This window comes from Rana temporaria, chromosome 1 (genome assembly GCF_905171775.1).
Source record: "Rana temporaria chromosome 1, aRanTem1.1, whole genome shotgun sequence".
NCBI classification, from domain to species: domain Eukaryota; kingdom Metazoa; phylum Chordata; class Amphibia; order Anura; family Ranidae; genus Rana; species Rana temporaria.
Genome location: NC_053489.1, coordinates 268107250 through 268133618, shown reverse-complemented (window position 1 = coordinate 268133618; position 26369 = coordinate 268107250). Strand labels below are relative to the sequence as shown.

At 42.3% G+C, this 26369-nt stretch overlaps 1 protein-coding gene across 2 annotated transcripts in view; it reads right to left on the bottom strand.

Moving 5' to 3' along the window:
* The window catches only part of FANCC (FA complementation group C), a 306329-nt gene that overhangs the window by 90499 nt on the left and 189461 nt on the right, over nt 1-26369 (bottom strand). For both annotated transcript variants that reach the window (XM_040355483.1, XM_040355482.1), the window contains exon 8: nt 15979-16135. In XM_040355483.1, coding sequence (XP_040211417.1) covers nt 15979-16135 — 157 coding nt within the window. The remainder of the gene's footprint in view (nt 1-15978; nt 16136-26369) is intronic.

The window sequence follows — 26369 nt, the reverse complement described above, 5'->3', positions numbered from 1 at the left end:
AATAGCAAGCCAAGGCGTTACCCTAGCAACTGATCAGATTCAACTTGTCATTCTTCTAGGTTAGAAAATGAAAGCAGACATCTGATTACTTGTTATACATATAGAGATTTATACCTGCCTCCATTTTAGAGGATGATACTCTTGTTTAATGTATAAACAATCTTTTTTTTTTTTTTAGAAGAACTGAAGTTTCCGAGTAGCAGAAATTTAAGCTATAGTTCATACAGTGTACACTGTTATGGTTTATTGTAATATAATTGCATATTAGAGCTGTTAATGCCATTCTTGGGTCCAGATACAATGGGTATAGAAAAGAATCACCCCCCTTTAACCACTTCCATACTAGGGCCAATTCTGTCAATCCGTTCCTTGTAATAATTATAAATTTTTTCTAGAAAACTATTAAGAATCCCCAAACATTATATATGTTTTTTAGCAGAGATCCTAGGGTCTTTTGTATAATGTGAAATATGATGTTATTCCGAGTAAATAGATACCTAACATGTCACACTTTAAAATTGCGCACACTCATGTAAAGGCGTCAAACTTCGGTACTTAAAAAATCTCCATACGTAACACTTATGCCACGTACACTCGATCGGTTTGTCTGATGAAAACGGACCGTTTTCATCAGACAAACCGAACGTGTGTGGGGCCCATCGTTTTTTTATCCATCGGTTAAAAAAATAGGAACTTGTTTTAAAATTATCTGATGGTTAAAAAAACGATAGAAAAAAACGATCGTCTGTGGTCACGTCCATCGGTTAAAAATCCATGCATGCAGAATCAAGTCGTTTCATGCTTGGAAGCATTGAACTTCATTTTTCTCAGCATGTCGTTGTGTTTTACATCACCGTGTTCTGACACGATTATTTTTTTAACCGATGGTGTGTAGGCACAACTGATGAAAGTCAGCTTCATCGGATATCTGATGAAAAAATCCATCAGTCCGTTTTCATCGGATGAACCGATCGTGTGTACAGGGCATTACAGAATTGTTGCTCTTGCGCCAACGTTTGCGGCGGTACCTGGATTAGGCGCCTTTTACATATGTGGACGGGGCGCTTTTAATTTATTTATTGTTTATTGTTTATTTAAATTTTTACACTTTCTCTTAAAAAACAATTTTTTATTACTTTTATTTCTATTACAAGGAATGTAGAAATAGGAATAGTGCATCACAGGTCCTCTTTATGGGGAGATCTGGGGTCAAAGAGGCCCCACATCTCTCCTCCAGGCTGGAAAGCCCAAGATCAAAAAACAAAATAAAACGATCTCGGCTTTCCAGCTGAGTACACAGCAGTGTCTACAACTGCCAGGCCAGACGTGACGTCATAAAGCCTCCTAGAGTCATAGAGACTTCTGGGGACCATCTGGTCCTCGATATTCTCTATAGCAGGGATCCTCAAACAACGGCCCTCCAGCTGTTGTAGAACTACACATCCCATGAGGTATTGTAATCACAGACATGACTAGGCATGATGGAAATTGTAGTTCCTGAACAACTGGAGGGCCATAGTTTGAAGACCCATGCTCTATAGTGAACTTCCGCCACCGGCAGATTCCTTCTTTGGCTTGCCGATTGCAGGGGCGAGCTAGTAGAAGCACCGGATTTCCCGTCCCCCCTCCCACCGCCTGTAAGAAAGATCAAGCGGCTGAACAGCAGCTATGATTGTTCTTACTGTGCAGGAAATCGATGGTGGAAGGCATCATTCAGATATCGCCATTTAAAGCCCAGGATGTCATATAACATACTGCGGGCGGAAGTGGTTAAAATAATCACATTTTGTTGCTTTGCAGCCTGAAATAAGGACAGAAATGTTTTTATTTTATCCAGCTGTATTTACTAGTACAACCTATAACATCCGAGTGAAAAAATGAAACACCAAAATGTCAGAATTTTTTTTAATAAATAAAAAAACAGATACACTGAGTTGGAAAAAGACCACTTCCAGACCACCCGCCGTTGATATACATTGGTCCTTTGACATTAAATACCATTGTTATGGCAGCAGATAGCTGACATAACCCCGGTATTTTCTTTACGCATTAAGATAAAAGTGGCCTCAGTGGCAAGATCACTTTTATTAGCGGCGGGAGAGGTGCACACCCCCCTTTGCGCTATAAACAAAAAAAGAGCGAAAATTCAAAAAATATATATATTTTTTACTTTTTGCTATAATAAATCCCCCCCCCCCCCCAAAAAAAACACATTTCTTCATCAGTTTAGGCCAATATTTATTCTTCTACATATTTTTGGTAAAAAATCACAATAGGCATATATTGATTGGTTTGCGCAAAAGTTATTGGGCCAGATTCACAAAGACTTACGCCAACGTATCTCGAGATACGCCGCGTAAGTCTAAATGTGCGCCGGCATATCTAAATGGGCCCCGTGCAAGCCAGGTACGGAGTTTCCGTACAGCAACTTTAGCGCAAGGCTGCCCTTTCTAATAGCAGGGGCAGCCAATGCTAAAGTATAGCCGGCCTTCCCGCGCCGTGAAATTTGAATTTCACGGCGTTTGCGTAAGTGCTTCGTGAATGGCGCTGGACGCCATTCACATTCACTTTGAAGCAAATGACGTCCTTGCGACGTCATTTGCCACAATGCACGTCGGGAAAGTTTCCCGACGGAGCATGCGCTGTACGCTCGGCGTGGGAGCGAGCCTGACTTAAATGATTCCCGCCCCCGGCGGGCTCATTTATCTTGCGCGCGCTTATGCCGGGCAAATTTGCCGGCGCGCCCTCGCAGTTCACGGAGCTACTGCTCCGTGAATCGAGGGCAGCGCAAAATATTTGCGGGGGCGCAGGGCAAAATCGTTGCCCTGCTCCCCCGCAAATATAGCGCAAGCTATGCTGAATCTGGGCCACTGAAAATAGCTATAAACAATGACTATTTATAAGAGTTCTCATCAAACTTTAAGCCAAGATTTACACAGGTTTCTAACTGGTTTCACTGACTGAAAGCTGTGTGAATTTTGTGTAAAAATTTATAAATAGATTATTTAGCATAAACCTCCATCAAAAGTGTAAAAAAAATTCAGAAAGTTTTTACAAATTTGTGTATGTTTTTTGAAAAAAATATCTCTTGCAGGATTATATTCAGTAAATATCCCCTCTTAACAGCTTTATAAATGATGTTCCCTGCATACAAACAAAAGAGAAAAAAAATGCACTAAGCCACATATATGAAACTAAAAACCCTTTAAAATATTGCCATCTAGTGTCTGTGAGAATGAAGTGAATTTTACAAGTTTAACAAATTCATCATGATGAAGTGCTTTTTATGCAACCACACCTGGAAAACAAGATACATGTTTTAATAGGTTGGTACATAGAAACACTTTTTTTGTCGCTGTTCAGGTGGGGCTTTTTACTGGATCTGGAGCAAACCAGAGCTGTTGAAACATTGACGCACTTAGGTTTCATGTTTTCATATAAATCAAAATATTTTGCCCCATTTTTATTCAAGCAATTATTTACATGATGAATTTATATTTGTAGGAATAATGCTAAAAAAATAAATAATGTAAAAGTATTGCAGAGCATACTAATAGAAAGAGTGTGTATGAAAGCAGTGTATTTTTCAAATTACTTGTCTTTGCAAGCATTACAATGCCATTAGCTCCATTTCTATGAAGTTATTCTATAAAAAAATAAGGAAATAGCAAGCCAAGGCGTTACCCTAGCAACTGATCAGATTCAACTTGTCATTCTTCTAGGTTAGAAAATGAAAGCAGACATCTGATTACTTGTTATACATATAGAGATTTATACCTGCCTCCATTTTAGAGGATGATACTCTTGTTTAATGTATAAACAATCTTTTTTTTTTTTTTAGAAGAACTGAAGTTTCCGAGTAGCAGAAATTTAAGCTATAGTTCATACAGTGTACACTGTTATGGTTTATTGTAATATAATTGCATATTAGAGCTGTTAATGCCATTCTTGGGTCCAGATACAATGGGTATAGAAAAGAATCACCCCCCTTTAACCACTTCCATACTAGGGCCAATTCTGTCAATCCGTTCCTTGTAATAATTATAAATTTTTTCTAGAAAACTATTAAGAATCCCCAAACATTATATATGTTTTTTAGCAGAGATCCTAGGGTCTTTTGTATAATGTGAAATATGATGTTATTCCGAGTAAATAGATACCTAACATGTCACACTTTAAAATTGCGCACACTCATGTAAAGGCGTCAAACTTCGGTACTTAAAAAATCTCCATACGTAACACTTATGCCACGTACACTCGATCGGTTTGTCTGATGAAAACGGACCGTTTTCATCAGACAAACCGAACGTGTGTGGGGCCCATCGTTTTTTTATCCATCGGTTAAAAAAATAGGAACTTGTTTTAAAATTATCTGATGGTTAAAAAAACGATAGAAAAAAACGATCGTCTGTGGTCACGTCCATCGGTTAAAAATCCATGCATGCAGAATCAAGTCGTTTCATGCTTGGAAGCATTGAACTTCATTTTTCTCAGCATGTCGTTGTGTTTTACATCACCGTGTTCTGACACGATTATTTTTTTAACCGATGGTGTGTAGGCACAACTGATGAAAGTCAGCTTCATCGGATATCTGATGAAAAAATCCATCAGTCCGTTTTCATCGGATGAACCGATCGTGTGTACAGGGCATTACAGAATTGTTGCTCTTGCGCCAACGTTTGCGGCGGTACCTGGATTAGGCGCCTTTTACATATGTGGACGGGGCGCTTTTAATTTATTTATTGTTTATTGTTTATTTAAATTTTTACACTTTCTCTTAAAAAACAATTTTTTATTACTTTTATTTCTATTACAAGGAATGTAGAAATAGGAATAGTGCATCACAGGTCCTCTTTATGGGGAGATCTGGGGTCAAAGAGGCCCCACATCTCTCCTCCAGGCTGGAAAGCCCAAGATCAAAAAACAAAATAAAACGATCTCGGCTTTCCAGCTGAGTACACAGCAGTGTCTACAACTGCCAGGCCAGACGTGACGTCATAAAGCCTCCTAGAGTCATAGAGACTTCTGGGGACCATCTGGTCCTCGATATTCTCTATAGCAGGGATCCTCAAACAACGGCCCTCCAGCTGTTGTAGAACTACACATCCCATGAGGTATTGTAATCACAGACATGACTAGGCATGATGGAAATTGTAGTTCCTGAACAACTGGAGGGCCATAGTTTGAAGACCCATGCTCTATAGTGAACTTCCGCCACCGGCAGATTCCTTCTTTGGCTTGCCGATTGCAGGGGCGAGCTAGTAGAAGCACCGGATTTCCCGTCCCCCCTCCCACCGCCTGTAAGAAAGATCAAGCGGCTGAACAGCAGCTATGATTGTTCTTACTGTGCAGGAAATCGATGGTGGAAGGCATCATTCAGATATCGCCATTTAAAGCCCAGGATGTCATATAACATACTGCGGGCGGAAGTGGTTAAAATAATCACATTTTGTTGCTTTGCAGCCTGAAATAAGGACAGAAATGTTTTTATTTTATCCAGCTGTATTTACTAGTACAACCTATAACATCCGAGTGAAAAAATGAAACACCAAAATGTCAGAATTTTTTTTAATAAATAAAAAAACAGATACACTGAGTTGGAAAAAGACCACTTCCAGACCACCCGCCGTTGATATACATTGGTCCTTTGACATTAAATACCATTGTTATGGCAGCAGATAGCTGACATAACCCCGGTATTTTCTTTACGCATTAAGATAAAAGTGGCCTCAGTGGCAAGATCACTTTTATTAGCGGCGGGAGAGGTGCACACCCCCCTTTGCGCTATAAACAAAAAAAGAGCGAAAATTCAAAAAATATATATATTTTTTACTTTTTGCTATAATAAATCCCCCCCCCCCCCAAAAAAAACACATTTCTTCATCAGTTTAGGCCAATATTTATTCTTCTACATATTTTTGGTAAAAAATCACAATAGGCATATATTGATTGGTTTGCGCAAAAGTTATTGGGCCAGATTCACAAAGACTTACGCCAACGTATCTCGAGATACGCCGCGTAAGTCTAAATGTGCGCCGGCATATCTTTGCGCCGTACCCACAGAAGCAGATATGCCAGAAAATAGGCTTCATCCGACCGACGTAACTTTCCTACGCTGGCGTAACTTGGGCGCATATTTAGGCTGGGTGCATCTGTCGCTCCCATTGATTTCCTATTCAAATATGCAAATGAGGGAGATATGCCGATTCTCAAACGTACGTTTGGCCGGCGCAGGCTACGCTCCAGGCCCTCCACCTGCTCCCTATCCAGGCATCTGGCAATGACCTGATCATCAGGAGTCAGCGTGATATTCAGGGCTGGCCCACCTCCGGTGCCCCTGCTGTGCCTCCTCATCTTGGCCACCATCTCTTTCACGAGACGCCGCAGGTCGTTTATTTTTTTGCCTATGCCCTTTGGGGACCGATCCTCATGGCCAAGGGCATTGACCTGTGTTGCAATCTCAGCCAATATCTCATCCTTACGGACCTTGCTGGTCATGCCAATCTCAGAAACATGAAGGTACTTGATGTGCCTTGACATGGAATCAATAATAAGAGCCTTCTCCTCTGCTGTGAAGTTTTTCTTCCTCCTGTCTTTAGGCCTAGGCACTGGTGCAGACATGGCTCTGAAATATGCAAGCAAAAGTACCAACACCAAACCAACCAAAGCTGCTGGTGTACTTTTGCACTCGACGGGCGCATGTCTGGGCGTATTTATGCCCTGGGCGTAAATGGTGGGCCGGCTTATTTCAGGGGATACGCCGGGCGTAGTTGTGAGCATGCGCAGAGGGACGCGGGACATGCGATCACGTCACGGCGCATGCGTCGTTCGTTCGGCCCTTCATTTGCATGGGGTCACTCTTCATTTAAATGGATCACACCCCCTTCCTTCCCACTTTGAATAACGCCGGCTTACGCCTACAAATTTAAGTTACACCGGCGCAACCCTGGGAGCATTTGCTCTGAGAATACGCTGCTTGCCTCTCGAAGTTATGTCGGCGTAGCGCATCCGATCTACGTGAATCTGGCCCATAGTGTCTACAAACTATGGGAAAGATTTATGGCATTTTTATAATTATTTTACTAGTAATGGCGGTGATGTGCGATTTTTAGCAGTACTGCAACATTGCGACGGACAAATCAGAGACTTTTGACACATTTTTGTGACCACTGGCATTTATACCGCGGTCAGTGCTATAAAAATGCACTCAGGTCAAATGTGTGTTCCCTCAAAGTGTTCTAACTGTATGAGGATAGGATTGAATAGGTGAGGAGACATATAGTTTTTCCTACTTGGTAGGAATAAATCATATGGCTCCTCTTCCCTGACAGGACAGGGATTTGTGTGTTTACACACACACAAATCCCTGTGCTGGCGTTCATGCACGTGGCCGCGTATGGGCGACGGTGATCGTGCCCGCCGGGCCAAGCGCATCGGGTCCCCCAAAAGACGTACCCGTACAGGATTTTGCCCAAAGGAGGCATTCTGCCGCAGTACATCAGCGTTAGCCGGTCGGGAATTCTATGCATTAAGGTGAAAAAACTTCTGACATTGACCGCCCCCCCCTGTTTTACTCACCTAAGCCCTTCGATCCCTCAGTGGAGACACGCTCTTTTTCTCTGCCCAGGGTTCTCAGCTCTTGATTGGATAGATTAATAGCAGCGCACGTGTAGGGACTTGGTGGGAGCAGACAGGTGACATGTGTAGGGACTTGGTGGGAGCAGACAGGTGACATGTGTAGGGACTTGATGGAAGCAGTCAGGTGACCCGGGTAGGCTGTAAGCTTTGAGCCCATTCAGCCTTACTTGGTGTAATCTATAAAAAGTGAGACATCCACCCCACCTCAACATAACACATCCTGGTGATCAAATAGAATGCTGCAACTGTGATCAGGTGACCTCAGACACACACACTGCGCCATAACAATAATATAATCACTGGAGCTTCTCCTCTGCCCAGTTCTGACTAGACATATCTCCTCTAAATCAAATCATTTGTTTGTGTGTGTTCTGCTGGCCGTCCTGTGAGTTCACTGCACTATGCATGGAATTCCTCCTATCACACTGATCTGTGGATCACACCCAATGAAGAGAAACATCCAGTCAAAACCCAGGAAAGGCACCACATGACTTCAGCATGCCCAATCATATTGAGGTGTGGAGCAGCCAATCCTTGGAGAGCTGGAGAATAAAGAGGGGAGGGGGGATGTGAAGTACAGAGAATGCCTCTGTCACGCTTCTGCATGAGATAAGGAAATCACCTGTCTGTCACAGCAAGGGGGAAGAACTGACCCCAATTTCTCTTGGTGTCAGTTTTTATCTTACTGAAAAAAGATAAAAGGATTTCTCAGAGCTGGATTAACTCATTGTGGCAAGACTGGACACAATCTTAATTAAAAAAAATAAATAAATGCGGGTTTATATCCCCTTGAACTATCTTGGGCATGGAGTTCACCAGAGCTTCACAGCTTGCCACTGGAGTACTCCTCCATGATGACATCATGGAGCTGGTGGATGTTAGAGACCTTGCGCTCCTCCACCTTCCATTTGAGGATGTCCCACAGATGCTCAATAGGGTTTAGGTATTGAGATATGCCTGTCTAGTCCATCACCTTTACCCTCAGCTTCTTTAGCAAGGCAGTGGTCATCTTGGAGGTGTGTTTGGTTTTGTTATCATATTGTAATACTGCCCTGCGGTCCAGTCTCCGAAGGGAGAATATAGTGCTCTGCTTTAGTATGTCACAGTACATCTTGGCATTCATGGTTCCCTCAATTAACTGTAGCTTCCCAGTGCCGGCAGCACTCATGCCGCCACAGACCATGACACTCCCATTACCATGCTTGACTGTAGGCAAGACACACTTGTCTTTGTACTCCTCACCTGTCTGCCACACACGCTTGACACCATCTGAACCAAATAGGTTTATCTTGGTCTCATCAGACCACAGGACATGGTTCCAGTAAAGCATGTGCTTAGTCTGCTTGTCTTCAGCAAACTGTTAGCAGGCTTTCTTGTGCATTATCTTTAGAAGAGGCTTCCTTTTGGGATGACAGCCATGCAGACTAATTTAATGCAGTGTGTGGCATATGGTCTGAGCACTGACAGGCTGACCCCCTACAACCTCTGCAGCAATGTTAGCAGCACTCATATGTCTTTTTCATAAAGACAACCTCTGGATATGATGCTGAGCACGTACACGCAACTTCTTCGGTCGACCATGGCGAGGCCTGTTTTGAGTGGAACCTGTCCTGTTAAACCCCTGTATGATCTTGGCCACTGTGCTGCAGCAGCTCAGTTTCAGGGTCTTGGCAATATTCTTATAGCCTAGGCCATCTTTATGTAGAGCAACAATTCTTTTTTTCAGATCCTCAGAGAGTTCTTTGCCATGGGGTGCCATGTTGAACTTTCAGTGACCAGTATGAGAGAGTGAGAGTGATAACACCAAATTTAACACACCTGAGACCTTGTAACACTAACGACTCACATGGCACCAGGGAGGGAAAATGGCTAATTGGGCCCTAATTGGGCCCGATTTGATAATTTTCACCTAGGGGTGTACTCACTTTTGTTGCCAGTGGTTTAGACAATAATGGCTGTGTGTTGAGTTATTTTGAGGGGACAGCAAATTGACACTGTTATACAAACTGTACACTCACTACTTTACATTGTAAAGTGTCATTTCAACAAGTGTAATTTCTTTAGTGTTGTCCCATGAAAAGATATAATAAAATATTTACAAAAATGTGAGGGGTGTATTCACTTTTGTTAGATACTGTATTTGATGCACACAAAGTGGATTTATATTCTTGGGGAATATATTTCAGTGCAAGTTTTTGTGCTCAGGGTCAGCTTTAATCCTTCACTTTTTTTGCCTTTCATTTTTTTCAATTTAATAAACACACTTGCAATTGTAAGATCTGCAATCATTACTACTGTGTGATCTACTAATGAGCAGATTAGAGCTGGACTTATTACCTTGCTATTTCTCAATGCAATGTGAGCATTATTACATGCCAGGCATCATGATACAGGTGTCTGAACATTGGTCTGATGTTCAAAATGCTATATTGAATAACATTCATTACCATAAGATGTATTCCTATTATGTCATCCTTATTCAGTGCAGAGGATTAGAACACTCACAATAAAAAACTAGGTTTAAGAAGTGTAATTGGCCTTATATTTTGTGAATACTAGCGATTGTCTTTTGCCTTCATTAATGTTCTCCTTTATATTTTCACTAAAATGCAAAAGAAAAAAAAAAACATCCTACAGATAATATACAGAGGGAAACATTATTTCAGAGGAAGCACAAATGTACAGTATCTTTATTCAACTATTTTATAACTTCCCAGAGATTCTAGAATTTCTACAGTTCATTTTGTTTAATTCTCAGGGGACAGGAAACAAAATTAACTGCACACCTTATAAAATAGGAGTTACTAGACCATCACACACTTTAATTACTTTCATGAACGAAATATAATGCATAGAAGATCACATTTCCACTTTGTGCTGAAACAGAATGTGCACTGTGCAGATCCTACAGATAGTTCATTCAGATACACATATTGTTCTAGCTTTAATAACTATACATTTGCCTTACACTAACACAGTCTTGATTAGAGAACATAATATAATCACAAAGAATGCATGACTCACATTCCCACATACACTAATCACCTAACACCATATGGATTATGTACAGGCCATTAACACACCATTTGTAGAATCCGAATCGATCACAAAAAAGACAAGAGAGATTACTTTCATTAAAGAAGCTAGGTTGAGATCTCAACTCCCACAAGTGAGAGGTGGGAGACTTTCCACACTTGTATTGTAATGTAATCTGATATCTGTTTTGTGCGTATCACTAGATGTGTCCCAGACAGATTTGAGTGAAACTTCCTCCTCTTCGTATAGAGGAAAACCTTGGTTTGTGAGCATAATTCCTTCCAGAAACATGCTTGTAACCCAAAGCACTTGTATATCAAAGCATTTTTTTACAGGGTATAAAAGAGGAGAGAGGCACCTCTAAGTGTAGCAATATGTTGCTAAATGTTGTACCTTCATTAAATGTAACCACATTGCTACACAGAGCAGTGGTTCTCAACCTGGGTCGGGATCCCCTCGGGGGTCGATTGACGATTTGCCAGGGGCCACCGAATCCCAGGCTGTTTCTGAAGCCCACACCACTCCCAGCCTTTTCGTGGCCGCCCAGCTGGGCTGTTCCTGGAGCCTGCAGGCACCCACTCAGTTCACGGCATTGCCGGGGGGCAGAGACTAGAGGTCAACTGACTGGTGAGAAATGTGAAGTGGGAGGGGCTGGAGGAGACACTATCTCCTGATTTTGGCATAGGTGTCACTGCTGCGAGACGCTACGAAGCCGGAGACACAGTGAAGCTGGAGACACAGTGAACAACACTACCTGTGATTAGAGTTGCCTTTAAAAGTGCCCACTACAGTTTTCAGTTTAGCAGATGACCTTGATCAAGAGCACTGAAATTGGTTGATCAGAACTTCCCCCAGCACTGCCACTGATCCCACTGAAAGAACAAGTAAGATCGCTAGAGAGAGGTATGGGGGGGAAAAAAACAAGAAATTAGGATAACAAGAGATAAAAGGCAAAGAAAGGAGAACAAATGGTACATCCTAAAATGTACCATAAGGGATTTTAATACTGTGAGTGGACTCAGGGAGTGCTAAATGTCTGTGGGTTAGGGGCGCAAATTACTTGTCTTGCATTGGGTGCTGAAAACTTACGCTACGAAAATTATTTTAGGGGTCCCCACAACTTGGGAAATTTTATCAAGGGGTCACGGCACAAGAAAGGTTGAGAACAACTGACTTAGAAGCTCTTCTTTTTTATACTCAGTTGTGACATGATGCTACACTTATATCAAGATATCGCTTGTATATCAAGGCAAAATGTATTAAAACATTTTGCTTGTCTTGCAAAACGCTCTCAAACCAAGGTTTTACTGTACATTCATCTGAGATTAACAGCCAAATCAACCGAAAAGTAAAACATTTATAAAATTTAAAGAACATTGTAATATTCTATACATTTCTTTGCAAGATTTTAGTTGGAGTGAATGGTTCATTCTAATGCATCCATGTGATTCTTTTTAAAACACTGCAATTGTGGCTGTGCGTTTAGGACATTGTTATGATGGCCCAGTCTCATACTTCTTGCAGGCTGAAACAAGTTTATTTCTTGCATTGTACTGTATTTGGCTCCATCCATCTTGACCTAAATCCTGATCGACCCCAGTCCATGTTGATGAAAACCATCTCTACAATGTGATGCTACCACCACCGTGGGGATTGTTGTTCTTAGATGAGTAAAGTTGGCTTGATACATTGGCTTGATGCAGATACGCCGTCGTAATTTCAAATGTGCGCCGTCGCATCTTTACGCCGATTTACAAAGCGAGATTCGCCCACAAACATGGCTTCAGCCGTCCGACGTATCTTGCCTACGCCGGCGTATCGTGGGTGCATAGTTACGCTGGACGCATTCGGCGTTCCCATTATAAATATGCAAATGACCTAGATACGCTGATTCACGAACGTACTTGCGCCCGGCGTATTACTATACGCTGTTTAAGCAAGACGTACGACCGGCATAACTTTACCCCTCATAAAGCAGGGGTAAGTCATGTTAAGGTATGGACGTCGGAAACATCGGAACAGCGTCGTATTTTACGTTGTTTGCGTAAGTCGTACGTGAATGGGGATGGGCGTAGGTTACGTTCACGTCGACAAAGCATTGAGCCGACGTAACTTAGGGAGAAAATTTGACGTGATACTGAGAATGCGCGCGCATGCGCCGTTCGTTAGGCACGTCATTTACGTGGGGTCACGATTCATTTCCATACAACACGCCCCCTACCAGCCTACTTTGAATTAGGCGGGCTTACGCCGGCCAATTTACGCTACGCCGCCGCAACTTACGGAGCAAGTGCTTTGTGAATACTGCACTTGCCTGTCTAAGTTGCGGCGGCGTAGCGTAAATAATACGCTCACGTGAATCTGGCCCATAATGTTTTACTCTCAGATCACAAAGTTAAATTTTGTTTTTATCAGACCATGCATGTAATTTATTTTTTCAAATTTTGGCTATTCATAACAGAATTTGATTTGGGTTATTTAAACAATGGCGGTTAGTGTCATTCTTCCAAAAAGCCAGACGTTGGGGAGCATCCAGGCTTAAAATAATGTTTTTTCATGTAGATTTCCACCTTAGAATTACCATTGTCCTTGTGCCTGATTGCTTCTTTGACAAGTGCCATCTTTACCTGGTCACTTATATGGAAGACATCCTACTGTAAAACAGATGTGCATAAAGGCAAGACATTTTTTTCCTTAATGCATTCCCTGCAATAAGGTAAAAAATGTCTCAGTAGTAGTATCATCCCCCCACCGCCCTATACTTACCTGAGTTCTATCTTGATCCAGTGCTGTGCCCATCTGAAGCAGCACTGGTCTGTGTTCCTCTCCTCACTGGGCACAGAGCCAGCGAGGGACCCCAAAAGCAGAGCTTCAGGGCTGCTCTGTGCAATATCATTGCACAAAGCATGAAAGTATAAGGCCGGGTTCACATATGTGCAGTTGCGGTTTGCAGTTCAGGGTTAGGTGCGTTCCTGTTCGCCGGTTCAGGTGCAAATTTTGCCTAAATTTGTACCTAAACTGGACCCAAAACTGCACAGGACCCTTTTTGAAACCACACCGCAAAAAGCCTTTAAAATCACTGTAAACTTTAAAAAAAAATGTATAGCCCTAAATGGTGGTCTGCCAGAACTTTAGCTCAGGCTTGTTAGTGATAGTACCGTGGTCTTTGTGATACTGTTTGTGCACATATGTTTTCTAACAAACTCTGGGGCCTTCCAGAAACAAGTGTAATATTAGGACCTAAGGGGCAGATCCACATACATCTGCGCTGGGCGCAGCGTATCTAAGATACGCTATGCCGCTGTAACTTACTTTTAGTTGGTTTGAATCCTCAACGAATCCGCACCATAAGTTACGGCGGCGTAGCGTGTCTCTCGCGGCATAATGGCACGGAATTCAAATTCGGCGGGTAGGGGGCGTGTTTCATTTAAATGAAGCGCGTCCCCGCGCCGAACGAACTGCGCATGTGCCGTCCGTAAAAACTCCCAGGGTGCATTGCTGCAAATGACGTCGCAAGGACGTCATGGGTTTCGACGTGAACGTAAATGGCGTCCAGCCCCATTCACGGACGACTTACGCAAACGACGTAAAATTTTCAAAATTATACGCGGGAACGACGGCCATACTTAACATTGAGTACGCCACCATATAGCAGCTTTAACTATACGCCGGAAAAAGGCGAACGGAAACGACGTAAAAAAAATGCGACGCCCGGTCGTACGTTTGTGGATCGTAGGAAATAGCTCATTTGCATACTCGACACGGATTACGACGGGAACGCCACCTAGCGGACGCCAAAAAATTGCTTCTTAGATCCGACGGCATACGCAGACGTACGCCTGTCGGATCTAGCCAAGATGCCGTCGTATCTTGTTTTGAGGATTCAAAACAAAGATACGACGCAGGAATTTTGAAATTACGCCGGCGTATCAGTAGATACGCCGGCGTAATTTCTTTGTGGATCTACCCCGATGTAATCATCCAACTAATTTATATCCAATCATACATAGTTGTTGGTAGATTTAAAGAAGACTGGACTGTCAGATTGTAATGTGAGTGGTGTTAAAGAAAACAGAATAAAGACTTATAGGTATGTACAGTTACTACAAAAGATTTTCCATGGCATTAGATATACCATGGAACTACAGTCAACATCAAGTGGAGAAAATATGGCACATTACTAAGAACTGAACGTCCATCCAAAATTGATGAAAAGATGATAACAAAAACTAGTCAGAGAGGCTGCCAAGAGGCCTACAACAACATTAAAGCAGTGGTAGTGGAAACAGAAAAACAGTACTGGCAGTGTGGTACATGTGACAATAATCTCCCACATTCTTCATATGTCTGGGCTATGGGGTAGAGTGGCAAGACGGAAGCCTTTTCTTACGAGTAAAAAAATTCCAAGGCTGGCTACATTTTGCAAAAACACATTTGAAGTCTCCCAAAAGCATGTGGGAAAATGTGTCATCGTCTGATGAAACCAAGATTGAACTTTTTGGCCATAATTCCACAAGATACGTTTGGCGCAAAATTAACACTGAACATAATCAAAAGAACACCATACCCACAGTGAAGCATGGTGGTGGCAGCATCATGCTTTGGGGCTGTTTTTCTTCAGCTGGAACAGGGGCCTTAGTCATGGTAGAGGGAGTTATGAACAGTTCCAAATACCAGTCAATATGAAGAGGAACTTAATCTTTCAGCATGACAATGACCCAAAGCATACATCCAAATCAACAAAGGAATGGCTTCACCAGAAGAAGGTTAGAGTTTTGGAATGGCCCAGTCAGAGCCCAGACCTGAATCAGATTAAAAATCTGTGGGGTAATCTGAAGAGGGATGTGCACAGGAGATGCCCTTGCAATCTGACAGATTTGGAGTGTTTTTGCATAGAAGAGTGGGCAAATATTGCCAAGTAAAGGTGTGTCATGTTAATAGAGTCATATCCAAATTGACTGAGGGCTGTAAAAAAAAATCAAAAGGTGCACACTTATGCACCCAGATTATTTTAGTTTTTGATTTTTAGTTCCCTCCACCTAAAAGATTTTAGTTTGTTGTTCAACTGAGTTGTACAGTTTATAGGTCACATTAAAGGTGGAAAAAGTTCTGAAATTATTTATCTTTGTCTCATTTTTTTACATCACAGAAACCTAACATTTTAACAGGGGTGTAGACTTTTTTTATCCACTGTACATATGCTAGACATATACATATATTTATAGGTATCCTGTATATTGCAAACATTTATTCCTACAATAATCTTGGGATAAATATAAACTTCTGTTAGGCTAAAGCACTTACCAAGAATGAATCCTTTATAATATGTTCCATTTCTTTCACTGATTTGCTTTGGAGGGCAATTAATCTTTGAAATAGATCCAGCACAGCTTTTTCAAGGCTCGGTAAATGACGAAGCCACAGGCTAAGTACTGCTGATTCACTTAGCACAATCTTCTTCCTTTATTTGCAAGGTAAACACAAACCAATTTAAAACAATTTTTTTCATATGATAGACAACATAGCAAATGAAGACCGACATTTCTAGTCTGTTACTGTACACACCCTGTGACACCAAAAGCACATTTCCAGAAAGAAGCACATACTTCAAAAGAAAAATGACATTAAAAAAACATGTAAAATATCCAGGTACGGCCATGCTTCTGTATTCAAAGACAGGTGTAAATAAAAAATATGTAAAAATAAAATACATACAGTGCTTATTTTGTACATTTAAAATATAATTCATGGTGCTTTGGAAATGTTTTTACACCATTCTGCATGTGTTGAATAGTGTTGAATGTGTCTAATACAGACTACAACACAAATTAACAGACTATGCAAACTTTACATTAAAGTAGATTAATGAGGCATAGGGAGTCAAATCATAGGACACCACATCCCATAGAAAATGGAAAAGGATTGGATGGGGGGATCGGGTAACAAACCCAGGGACTTTAAACGGTGTCAATTAAAGAATATATCAGAGAATAATAATGTAGATAAAAATATAATTTATTAAATAATACAAAATTTCACAGAATTGAAACATGACATTGTTGATCCTTGTAATCATGTAGCGGCTCGAATAAACCAAGCAACGCCCAGACCTGTTAGAAATTGCCCGACATGTTTCGCTACAAGCTTCATCAGGAGCATATATACAGGGAAGGCTACAAGGGATAAGCAGAGAACAACATCATCAATATTGTGTATAGATAATTGGCGTGTCGATAGTATTATACTAACAGACAATAAGCAAATTTAAACAATAAATAATCATTAACAATTGAAAAGGAACAAAATTGATTGAATAATGTCAAATATTCATGAATAAATACAGAGATCACAAAAACCATAATAAATCAAGGTGATCATGAGCAGACTTACCACGCAGAGATCAAAGATCATCAAAGGTCATGTAGTAAAAACTAAGCATACACAGCCATAGTTTAAAGCCAAATTAAACCTGTAGGCATAGAGCCCCACTGGAACCATTCCATATACAAGCCGTCAAAGAGATGCTGCAGTATAAAAGAGAGGGAATAGGTGAAAGTAAATATAATGGGTAAATTATGTAAATCCCTAAAATTCCAAACAGATACATGCATGCACAGATTAAAAAATCTATGCATAGGACACTGTACTTGCAGGATATAGCGAGAAGTAAAGAGGAAAAATATCCTAAAAAATATATAATATATACCTAATGAGGTTGGTAGGGTCCAGTAAATAAAGCTGGCATCAGCGTATAGATAAATCCAGCATCTAAATGGTTAACAACCATTGGTCAAAGAGTGGGACAAAATCCCCAATGTTGAAGACTGGTAAAAAGCAAGAAAATAAATATATTATATGTATAGGTAATATATATTAGAATAAATGGGAACAGCTGAAAAAATTATTAATGTGGTGAACAGTTCAAGATAGTAGCACACCACTTACCTCTTCACTATTGACAGGTTGGCTAAAAAGCAGGGATAGATCAGAGACCAATCAGTCTAGTGACCCTGACAAGGCAGAGCCATTGAATAGATCATGAATGTGGATCTCTTTATATACCTCCCACAGCGGCGTTTGATGACGCCGCTGGGGGTGGGCTGAAGTGATGGGCAGTGATAGGTGCTGGACTCCAAGAGGGGAGGACAGGGGGGAAGGACAATTGAAATCCCCTGTCATGGATCGCCAACAGCGGCGAAGCATACCAGACGCGCGCACGTCCGTGACGGATGGATGACGTCACAGGACGGCGCTGAAAGTGAGCGCCATCTTAGATCAGGGATGGAGACCTGGCAAAACGGATGACAAACTAGAGTGGGTCACTGGCAGTCAGTCCGTCGTCACCTGACGGTGAGCGGCGGCGAAAACACAGTGAACCCACTAATGGGTGAGCGCGGCATGGTGAGAGAAGGCCAGAATGGAGGTGGCCGGGCCAAACCAAAAATGTCCCCATCGAAGGCAGATGGGTGGAGCCAAGCGAAAGTGAACAGCACCAACAGACAATGCCCATATGGGATCACATGAATAGCAGGGACCGGGCCTATTTCCCCACATTAAAACGTGCGCCCCTATTGCCCATACAGCACAAAGACAGCGGCATAATGAAAAAAGGAGACCAGTGGAGGCAAATACTAATACAGGCATGGCAAAAGCATATATAGATATATAGAAAGAGACCCAAAGCATGGTTTGAGGATAAATAACGAGCCAATACAATGATTGTGGTTATTGGGAAAGCTAAGGAAAGAAATATGTCAATAAAGACTAAACAATGTATAAGTATATTTCTCCATAACATAAAAAGGGGGGGGGGTGATCTTGATCAAAGGGTGCTGGTAAATCTGCTCTGTAAATACATGTAGACATTGAATGATACATTGGATATGAAAATGACTGATTTAACAATAGACAACATTCAATATAGGGGAAAGGACAGAAAAATTAAAATAAAAGAAGCAAAACCAAGATTAAACAATATCTGTTTTTAGAGGAAGGGTTTGAAACTGAACCCCTCATTCAAACCGGGTGGCTTGAGAGCCGCTAATTGGTGGATCCATTTAGCTTCTTTTTGCAAAAGTATCTTATCATAGTCCCCTCCTCGATCTCCTGGGGGGACATACTCAAGTGCAAAAAAATGCATGCACGTGCTGTCGAAGTTATGGAACAATCCCATATGTCTGCTGATGGGAGTTTCCATCTTTTTCTTTCGCACCAGGGCAACATGATCCCTGATGTGGTGGAAAAAGGGCCTCTTCGTCTTACCGACATAGAATGCATGACAGGAGCATTGCATGATGTAAACAACACCTATTGATTGGCAGTTGGCCGCAAAATAGGGTTTGTATTTATGTCCATTCGGAAGTACACATGTAGCCGATGCATATATATATCTGCAGAATGCACACTTGTGGCATGGGCGTGTACCTAGCAGACTAGCAGGGATAGATGTACGACTGGAGTGATGACTCCTGACCAGCTTATCACGGAGCGAGCTGGACCTGCGAAAGGTAATTTGAGGGTGAGAATCTAGATGTTTAGACACTAATTCATCACCCATGAGCAAATACCAATGTCTTTGAAGGATGGTCCTTATTTGTTGGTGATGTCCAGAGAAGCAGGTAATTATTCTGGTACCCCGGGTTTGGTTTAGGTAATTTCGGGTCATGAAGTAAAGAACCTCTGGTTTTGGTCTTTACTCTGGCAAATGCCCTTTTTAGACACTTGTTACTATAGCCTCTATCACGGAAACGTTTTTGTAGTGAATTTGCCTCTTGGATGAAGTCCTCATCAGAGCTACAGTTCCTCCTAAGTCTGAGGTATTGTCCATAGGGGATGCTGGATTTGAGAGGTTCAGGATGGGAGCTGGATGCATGAAGCAAAGCATTCCCTGCCGTGGGTTTCCTAAATAAAGAAGTACCTATAGTGCCGTCTGGTTGAATAAAAATGTGGACATCAAGAAAGGAAATTCTTGTCTGACTGGTTTCAAAAGTAAATTTAAGGTTGAAATCATTGGTCTTAAGGCTATTAAGGAAGGTGATCAAATCAAGATGGGGTCCAGTCCAGATGAACATAATGTCGTCTATGAAACGACGCCAAAATGGGATATGTTCCAAATGGTGCTGGATCCCATCTTGATGAAAGAGGTTGCGCTCCCACCCCCCCAGGTACAGGTTTGCATAAGAGGGGGCACACTTGGTCCCCATAGCAACCCCCTGCACCTGGAGGTAGTGGGAGCAACCAAAGAGAAAAATGTTATTGGTGAGGATGAACCTCAAAAGATCCAAAATAAATTGATTGTAGTGAGGCCTTGCCTCAATGCATCCAGATAAGAAGCCCTCGACAACTCCCACCCCATGGGCATGGGGGATGGAGTTGTATAGGGCCTCAACATCCAACGATACCAGCCAAGACCCCTCAGGCACAGAAATGCCATCGAGGGATCTGAGCAAGTCGCTGGTGTCTTGTAGATATGAAGATAGACCTTCAACGTGTGGTCTAAGGTAGTCATCGACCATCTCACTGGCTTTTTCAGTGAGAGACCCATTACCGGACACAATGGGGCGTCCAGGGGGTGGGGATACATTTTTGTGGATTTTGGGCAAGGCATACATGGTTGGGGTGCGTGGGCAAGTGACATTAAGGAATTCCCAGGTTTTTTTAGTAATAAGTCCAGTGTGATAGGCGGAACCTATTAATCTCTGATATAGAGAGGTAGTGAGGTTCAGATGGTCTAATGAGACCTTTCTGTACCATTGTTTGTTGTTAAGTATGTTAAGTACCATGCATTCATATTGAGTGACATCCATTACAACAAGGTTTCCGCCCTTGTCGGAGGGCTTGATTATAATTTCCGAACATTGCTGTAAAGAGGCAAGAGCCGCTTTCTGGGTAGATGTCAAATTGGTTTGGGATGGGTTAACCCATTTTGTTTCTGTTATTTCCTTAGTCACTTGACTGGTGAAGGCCCATACATTAGGGTTCCCCTGAAGGGTGGGGAACATTCGTGATCTGGGTTTATACTCCCTTTGAACCGATGTAGTGGGAATGATATTAGGTCTAAGGCCAGTGGATGGTGATGTAGATGGATCAAAGTTAGACTCCAAGAGTTCAGCTGCCGATAGGTCGTCGTCATTGATATGGCCTTCTTCCCAGAGTTCCATTAACTCCTCAACTGCCTTAATATCAGCAATGGACATGTTTTGCCACAGAGGGTTGTCAAAGTTGGTAGTGTGAATAGCAGGTTTAGGTTTGTCAAATAAAATTTTTAACATCAGCTTTCTAGAGAAGAGGTTGATGTCTTTAATAAGTTCGAATGCGTCAATGTTTTGAGTTGGGCAAAAAGATAGGCCGAGTTCAAGAACTGAAATTTGATCCTTAGACAGTTGAACAGACGAAAGATTGATTATTTGGAAACCGTCCTGGGTGTTGGTGGAATTGTTGGATTTTTGTTGGTCCACCTTCTGGAATCTGGAACTGGCTGGCTGAAAGTTTGTGTCGGACAGAAATCCCCCTGTAAAATACCAGAGCCTATATCATTCATCAATGATGTAGAGGCTCCCAATGGGGCAACAGGGTCAATGGGATTCAAACAGGCTTCGGTATGATGATCCATAAGTGCATTTTTAGCTAGTGTAGCACGTGTATTCATCTGACTTTTGGGAAACGCCCCCCGTTTGGAAGCATTGGTGGAGGCTGAACCCCTACCAGCTTTGGATTGGAACATCCCATGAATCTTGGGGCCTGTAGTTACACCTGCCATCTGGATGGCCGGAGTGGAAGGCATAGATGAATCAGAATCCGTACAATCGGTGGTAGAATCACGTGGATTGGACTGATTAGAGTTGGTATTTCTATTTTTATTTTTGTTGACGATGCTTGGTCGTTTACGGCCTTTGTTGGTCGCTGCCCAGTTATAGGCTTGGCCATTATCAAAAGCCAACTTATCACGGATGAATTTCTTGTCTTTGTTTTTTAATAAGGTGGATACATAAGCCTCCAAATCCTTATTCAAAGCAAGTTCTTTGGTAGGGAAGATTTCATCTGCAATGACGAGGCTATTATCTTTATATAGATCCTCGATTTCTAGATCTAGAGTGGCCAAATCGGATGAATACTGATCACATAAGAGAGTCATCATTTTTGCCGAACATTTCTGAAGATTTAATTCCCATTCAAGCTTGAATTCTGAGCTGACATTAAAAATAGTGGGAAAGATCTGGATCCTAAGACCCCTAAGACCTCACGGGGTGATCTTATCCTCAATGTACTTCATAAAGTTTATGAAGTACATTGAGGATAAGATCACCCCGTGGGGTCTTAGGCAAAAATGATGACTCTCTTATGTGATCAGTATTCATCCGATTTGGCCACTCTAGATCTAGAAATCGAGGATCTATATAAAGATAATAGCCTCGTCATTGCAGATGAAATCTTCCCTACCAAAGAACTTGCTTTGAATAAGGATTTGGAGGCTTATGTATCCACCTTATTAAAAAACAAAGACAAGAAATTCATCCGTGATAAGTTGGCTTTTGATAATGGCCAAGCCTATAACTGGGCAGCGACCAACAAAGGCCGTAAACGACCAAGCATCGTCAACAAAAATAAAAATAGAAATACCAACTCTAATCAGTCCAATCCACGTGATTCTACCACCGATTGTACGGATTCTGATTCATCTATGCCTTCCACTCCGGCCATCCAGATGGCAGGTGTAACTACAGGCCCCAAGATTCATGGGATGTTCCAATCCAAAGCTGGTAGGGGTTCAGCCTCCACCAATGCTTCCAAACGGGGGGCGTTTCCCAAAAGTCAGATGAATACACGTGCTACACTAGCTAAAAATGCACTTATGGATCATCATACCGAAGCCTGTTTGAATCCCATTGACCCTGTTGCCCCATTGGGAGCCTCTACATCATTGATGAATGATATAGGCTCTGGTATTTTACAGGGGGATTTCTGTCCGACACAAACTTTCAGCCAGCCAGTTCCAGATTCCAGAAGGTGGACCAACAAAAATCCAACAATTCCACCAACACCCAGGACGGTTTCCAAATAATCAATCTTTCGTCTGTTCAACTGTCTAAGGATCAAATTTCAGTTCTTGAACTCGGCCTATCTTTTTGCCCAACTCAAAACATTGACGCATTCGAACTTATTAAAGACATCAACCTCTTCTCTAGAAAGCTGATGTTAAAAATTTTATTTGACAAACCTAAACCTGCTATTCACACTACCAACTTTGACAACCCTCTGTGGCAAAACATGTCCATTGCTGATATTAAGGCAGTTGAGGAGTTAATGGAACTCTGGGAAGAAGGCCATATCAATGACGACGACCTATCGGCAGCTGAACTCTTGGAGTCTAACTTTGATCCATCTACATCACCATCCACTGGCCTTAGACCTAATATCATTCCCACTACATCGGTTCAAAGGGAGTATAAACCCAGATCACGAATGTTCCCCACCCTTCAGGGGAACCCTAATGTATGGGCCTTCACCAGTCAAGTGACTAAGGAAATAACAGAAACAAAATGGGTTAACCCATCCCAAACCAATTTGACATCTACCCAGAAAGCGGCTCTTGCCTCTTTACAGCAATGTTCGGAAATTATAATCAAGCCCTCCGACAAGGGCGGAAACCTTGTTGTAATGGATGTCACTCAATATGAATGCATGGTACTTAACATACTTAACAACAAACAATGGTACAGAAAGGTCTCATTAGACCATCTGAACCTCACTACCTCTCTATATCAGAGATTAATAGGTTCCACCTATCACACTGGACTTATTACTAAAAAAACCTGGGAATTCCTTAATGTCACTTGCCCACGCACCCCAACCATGTATGCCTTGCCCAAAATCCACAAAAATGTATCCCCACCCCCTGGACGCCCCATTGTGTCCGGTAATGGGTCTCTCACTGAAAAAGCCAGTGAGATGGTCGATGACTACCTTAGACCACACGTTGAAGGTCTATCTTCATATCTACAAGACACCAGCGACTTGCTCAGATCCCTCGATGGCATTTCTGTGCCTGAGGGGTCTTGGCTGGTATCGTTGGATGTTGAGGCCCTATACAACTCCATCCCCCATGCCCATGGGGTGGGAGTTGTCGAGGGCTTCTTATCTGGATGCATTGAGGCAAGGCCTCACTACAATCAATTTATTTTGGATCTTTTGAGGTTCATCCTCACCAATAACATTTTTCTCTTTGGTTGCTCCCACTACCTCCAGGTGCAGGGGGTTGCTATGGGGACCAAGTGTGCCCCCTCTTATGCAAACCTGTACCTGGGGGGGTGGGAGCGCAACCTCTTTCATCAAGATGGGATCCAGCACCATTTGGAACATATCCCATTTTGGCGTCGTTTCATAGACGACATTATGTTCATCTGGACTGGACCCCATCTTGATTTGATCACCTTCCTTAATAGCCTTAAGACCAATGATTTCAACCTTAAATTTACTTTTGAAACCAGTCAGACAAGAATTTCCTTTCTTGATGTCCACATTTTTATTCAACCAGACGGCACTATAGGTACTTCTTTATTTAGGAAACCCACGGCAGGGAATGCTTTGCTTCATGCATCCAGCTCCCATCCTGAACCTCTCAAATCCAGCATCCCCTATGGACAATACCTCAGACTTAGGAGGAACTGTAGCTCTGATGAGGACTTCATCCAAGAGGCAAATTCACTACAAAAACGTTTCCGTGATAGAGGCTATAGTAACAAGTGTCTAAAAAGGGCATTTGCCAGAGTAAAGACCAAAACCAGAGGTTCTTTACTTCATGACCCGAAATTACCTAAACCAAACCCGGGTACCAGAATAATTACCCGCTTCTCTGGACATCACCAACAAATAAGGACCATCCTTCAAAGACATTGGTATTTGCTCATGGGTGATGAATTAGTGTCTAAACATCTAGATTCTCACCCTCAAATTACCTTTCGCAGGTCCAGCTCGCTCCGTGATAAGCTGGTCAGGAGTCATCACTCCAGTCGTACATCTATCCCTGCTAGTCTGCTAGGTACACGCCCATGCCACAAGTGTGCATTCTGCAGATATATATATGCATCGGCTACATGTGTACTTCCGAATGGACATAAATACAAACCCTATTTTGCGGCCAACTGCCAATCAATAGGTGTTGTTTACATCATGCAATGCTCCTGTCATGCATTCTATGTCGGTAAGACGAAGAGGCCCTTTTTCCACCGCATCAGGGATCATGTTGCCCTGGTGCGAAAGAAAAAGATGGAAACTCCCATCAGCAGACATATGGGATTGTTCCATAACTTCGACAGCACGTGCATGCATTTTTTTGCACTTGAGTATGTCCCCCCAGGAGATCGAGGAGGGGACTATGATAAGATACTTTTGCAAAAAGAAGCTAAATGGATCCACCAATTAGCGGCTCTCAAGCCACCCGGTTTGAATGAGGGGTTCAGTTTCAAACCCTTCCTCTAAAAACAGATATTGTTTAATCTTGGTTTTGCTTCTTTTATTTTAATTTTTCTGTCCTTTCCCCTATATTGAATGTTGTCTATTGTTAAATCAGTCATTTTCATATCCAATGTATCATTCAATGTCTACATGTATTTACAGAGCAGATTTACCAGCACCCTTTGATCAAGATCACCCCCCCCCCCCCTTTTTATGTTATGGAGAAATATACTTATACATTGTTTAGTCTTTATTGACATATTTCTTTCCTTAGCTTTCCCAATAACCACAATCATTGTATTGGCTCGTTATTTATCCTCAAACCATGCTTTGGGTCTCTTTCTATATATATATATATGCTTTTGCCATGCCTGTATTAGTATTTGCCTCCACTGGTCTCCTTTTTTCATTATGCCGCTGTCTTTGTGCTGTATGGGCAATAGGGGCGCACGTTTTAATGTGGGGAAATAGGCCCGGTCCCTGCTATTCATGTGATCCCATATGGGCATTGTCTGTTGGTGCTGTTCACTTTCGCTTGGCTCCACCCATCTGCCTTCGATGGGGACATTTTTGGTTTGGCCCGGCCACCTCCATTCTGGCCTTCTCTCACCATGCCGCGCTCACCCATTAGTGGGTTCACTGTGTTTTCGCCGCCGCTCACCGTCAGGTGACGACGGACTGACTGCCAGTGACCCACTCTAGTTTGTCATCCGTTTTGCCAGGTCTCCATCCCTGATCTAAGATGGCGCTCACTTTCAGCGCCGTCCTGTGACGTCATCCATCCGTCACGGACGTGCGCGCGTCTGGTATGCTTCGCCGCTGTTGGCGATCCATGACAGGGGATTTCAATTGTCCTTCCCCCCTGTCCTCCCCTCTTGGAGTCCAGCACCTATCACTGCCCATCACTTCAGCCCACCCCCAGCGGCGTCATCAAACGCCGCTGTGGGAGGTATATAAAGAGATCCACATTCATGATCTATTCAATGGCTCTGCCTTGTCAGGGTCACTAGACTGATTGGTCTCTGATCTATCCCTGCTTTTTAGCCAACCTGTCAATAGTGAAGAGGTAAGTGGTGTGCTACTATCTTGAACTGTTCACCACATTAATAATTTTTTCAGCTGTTCCCATTTATTCTAATATATATTACCTATACATATAATATATTTATTTTCTTGCTTTTTACCAGTCTTCAACATTGGGGATTTTGTCCCACTCTTTGACCAATGGTTGTTAACCATTT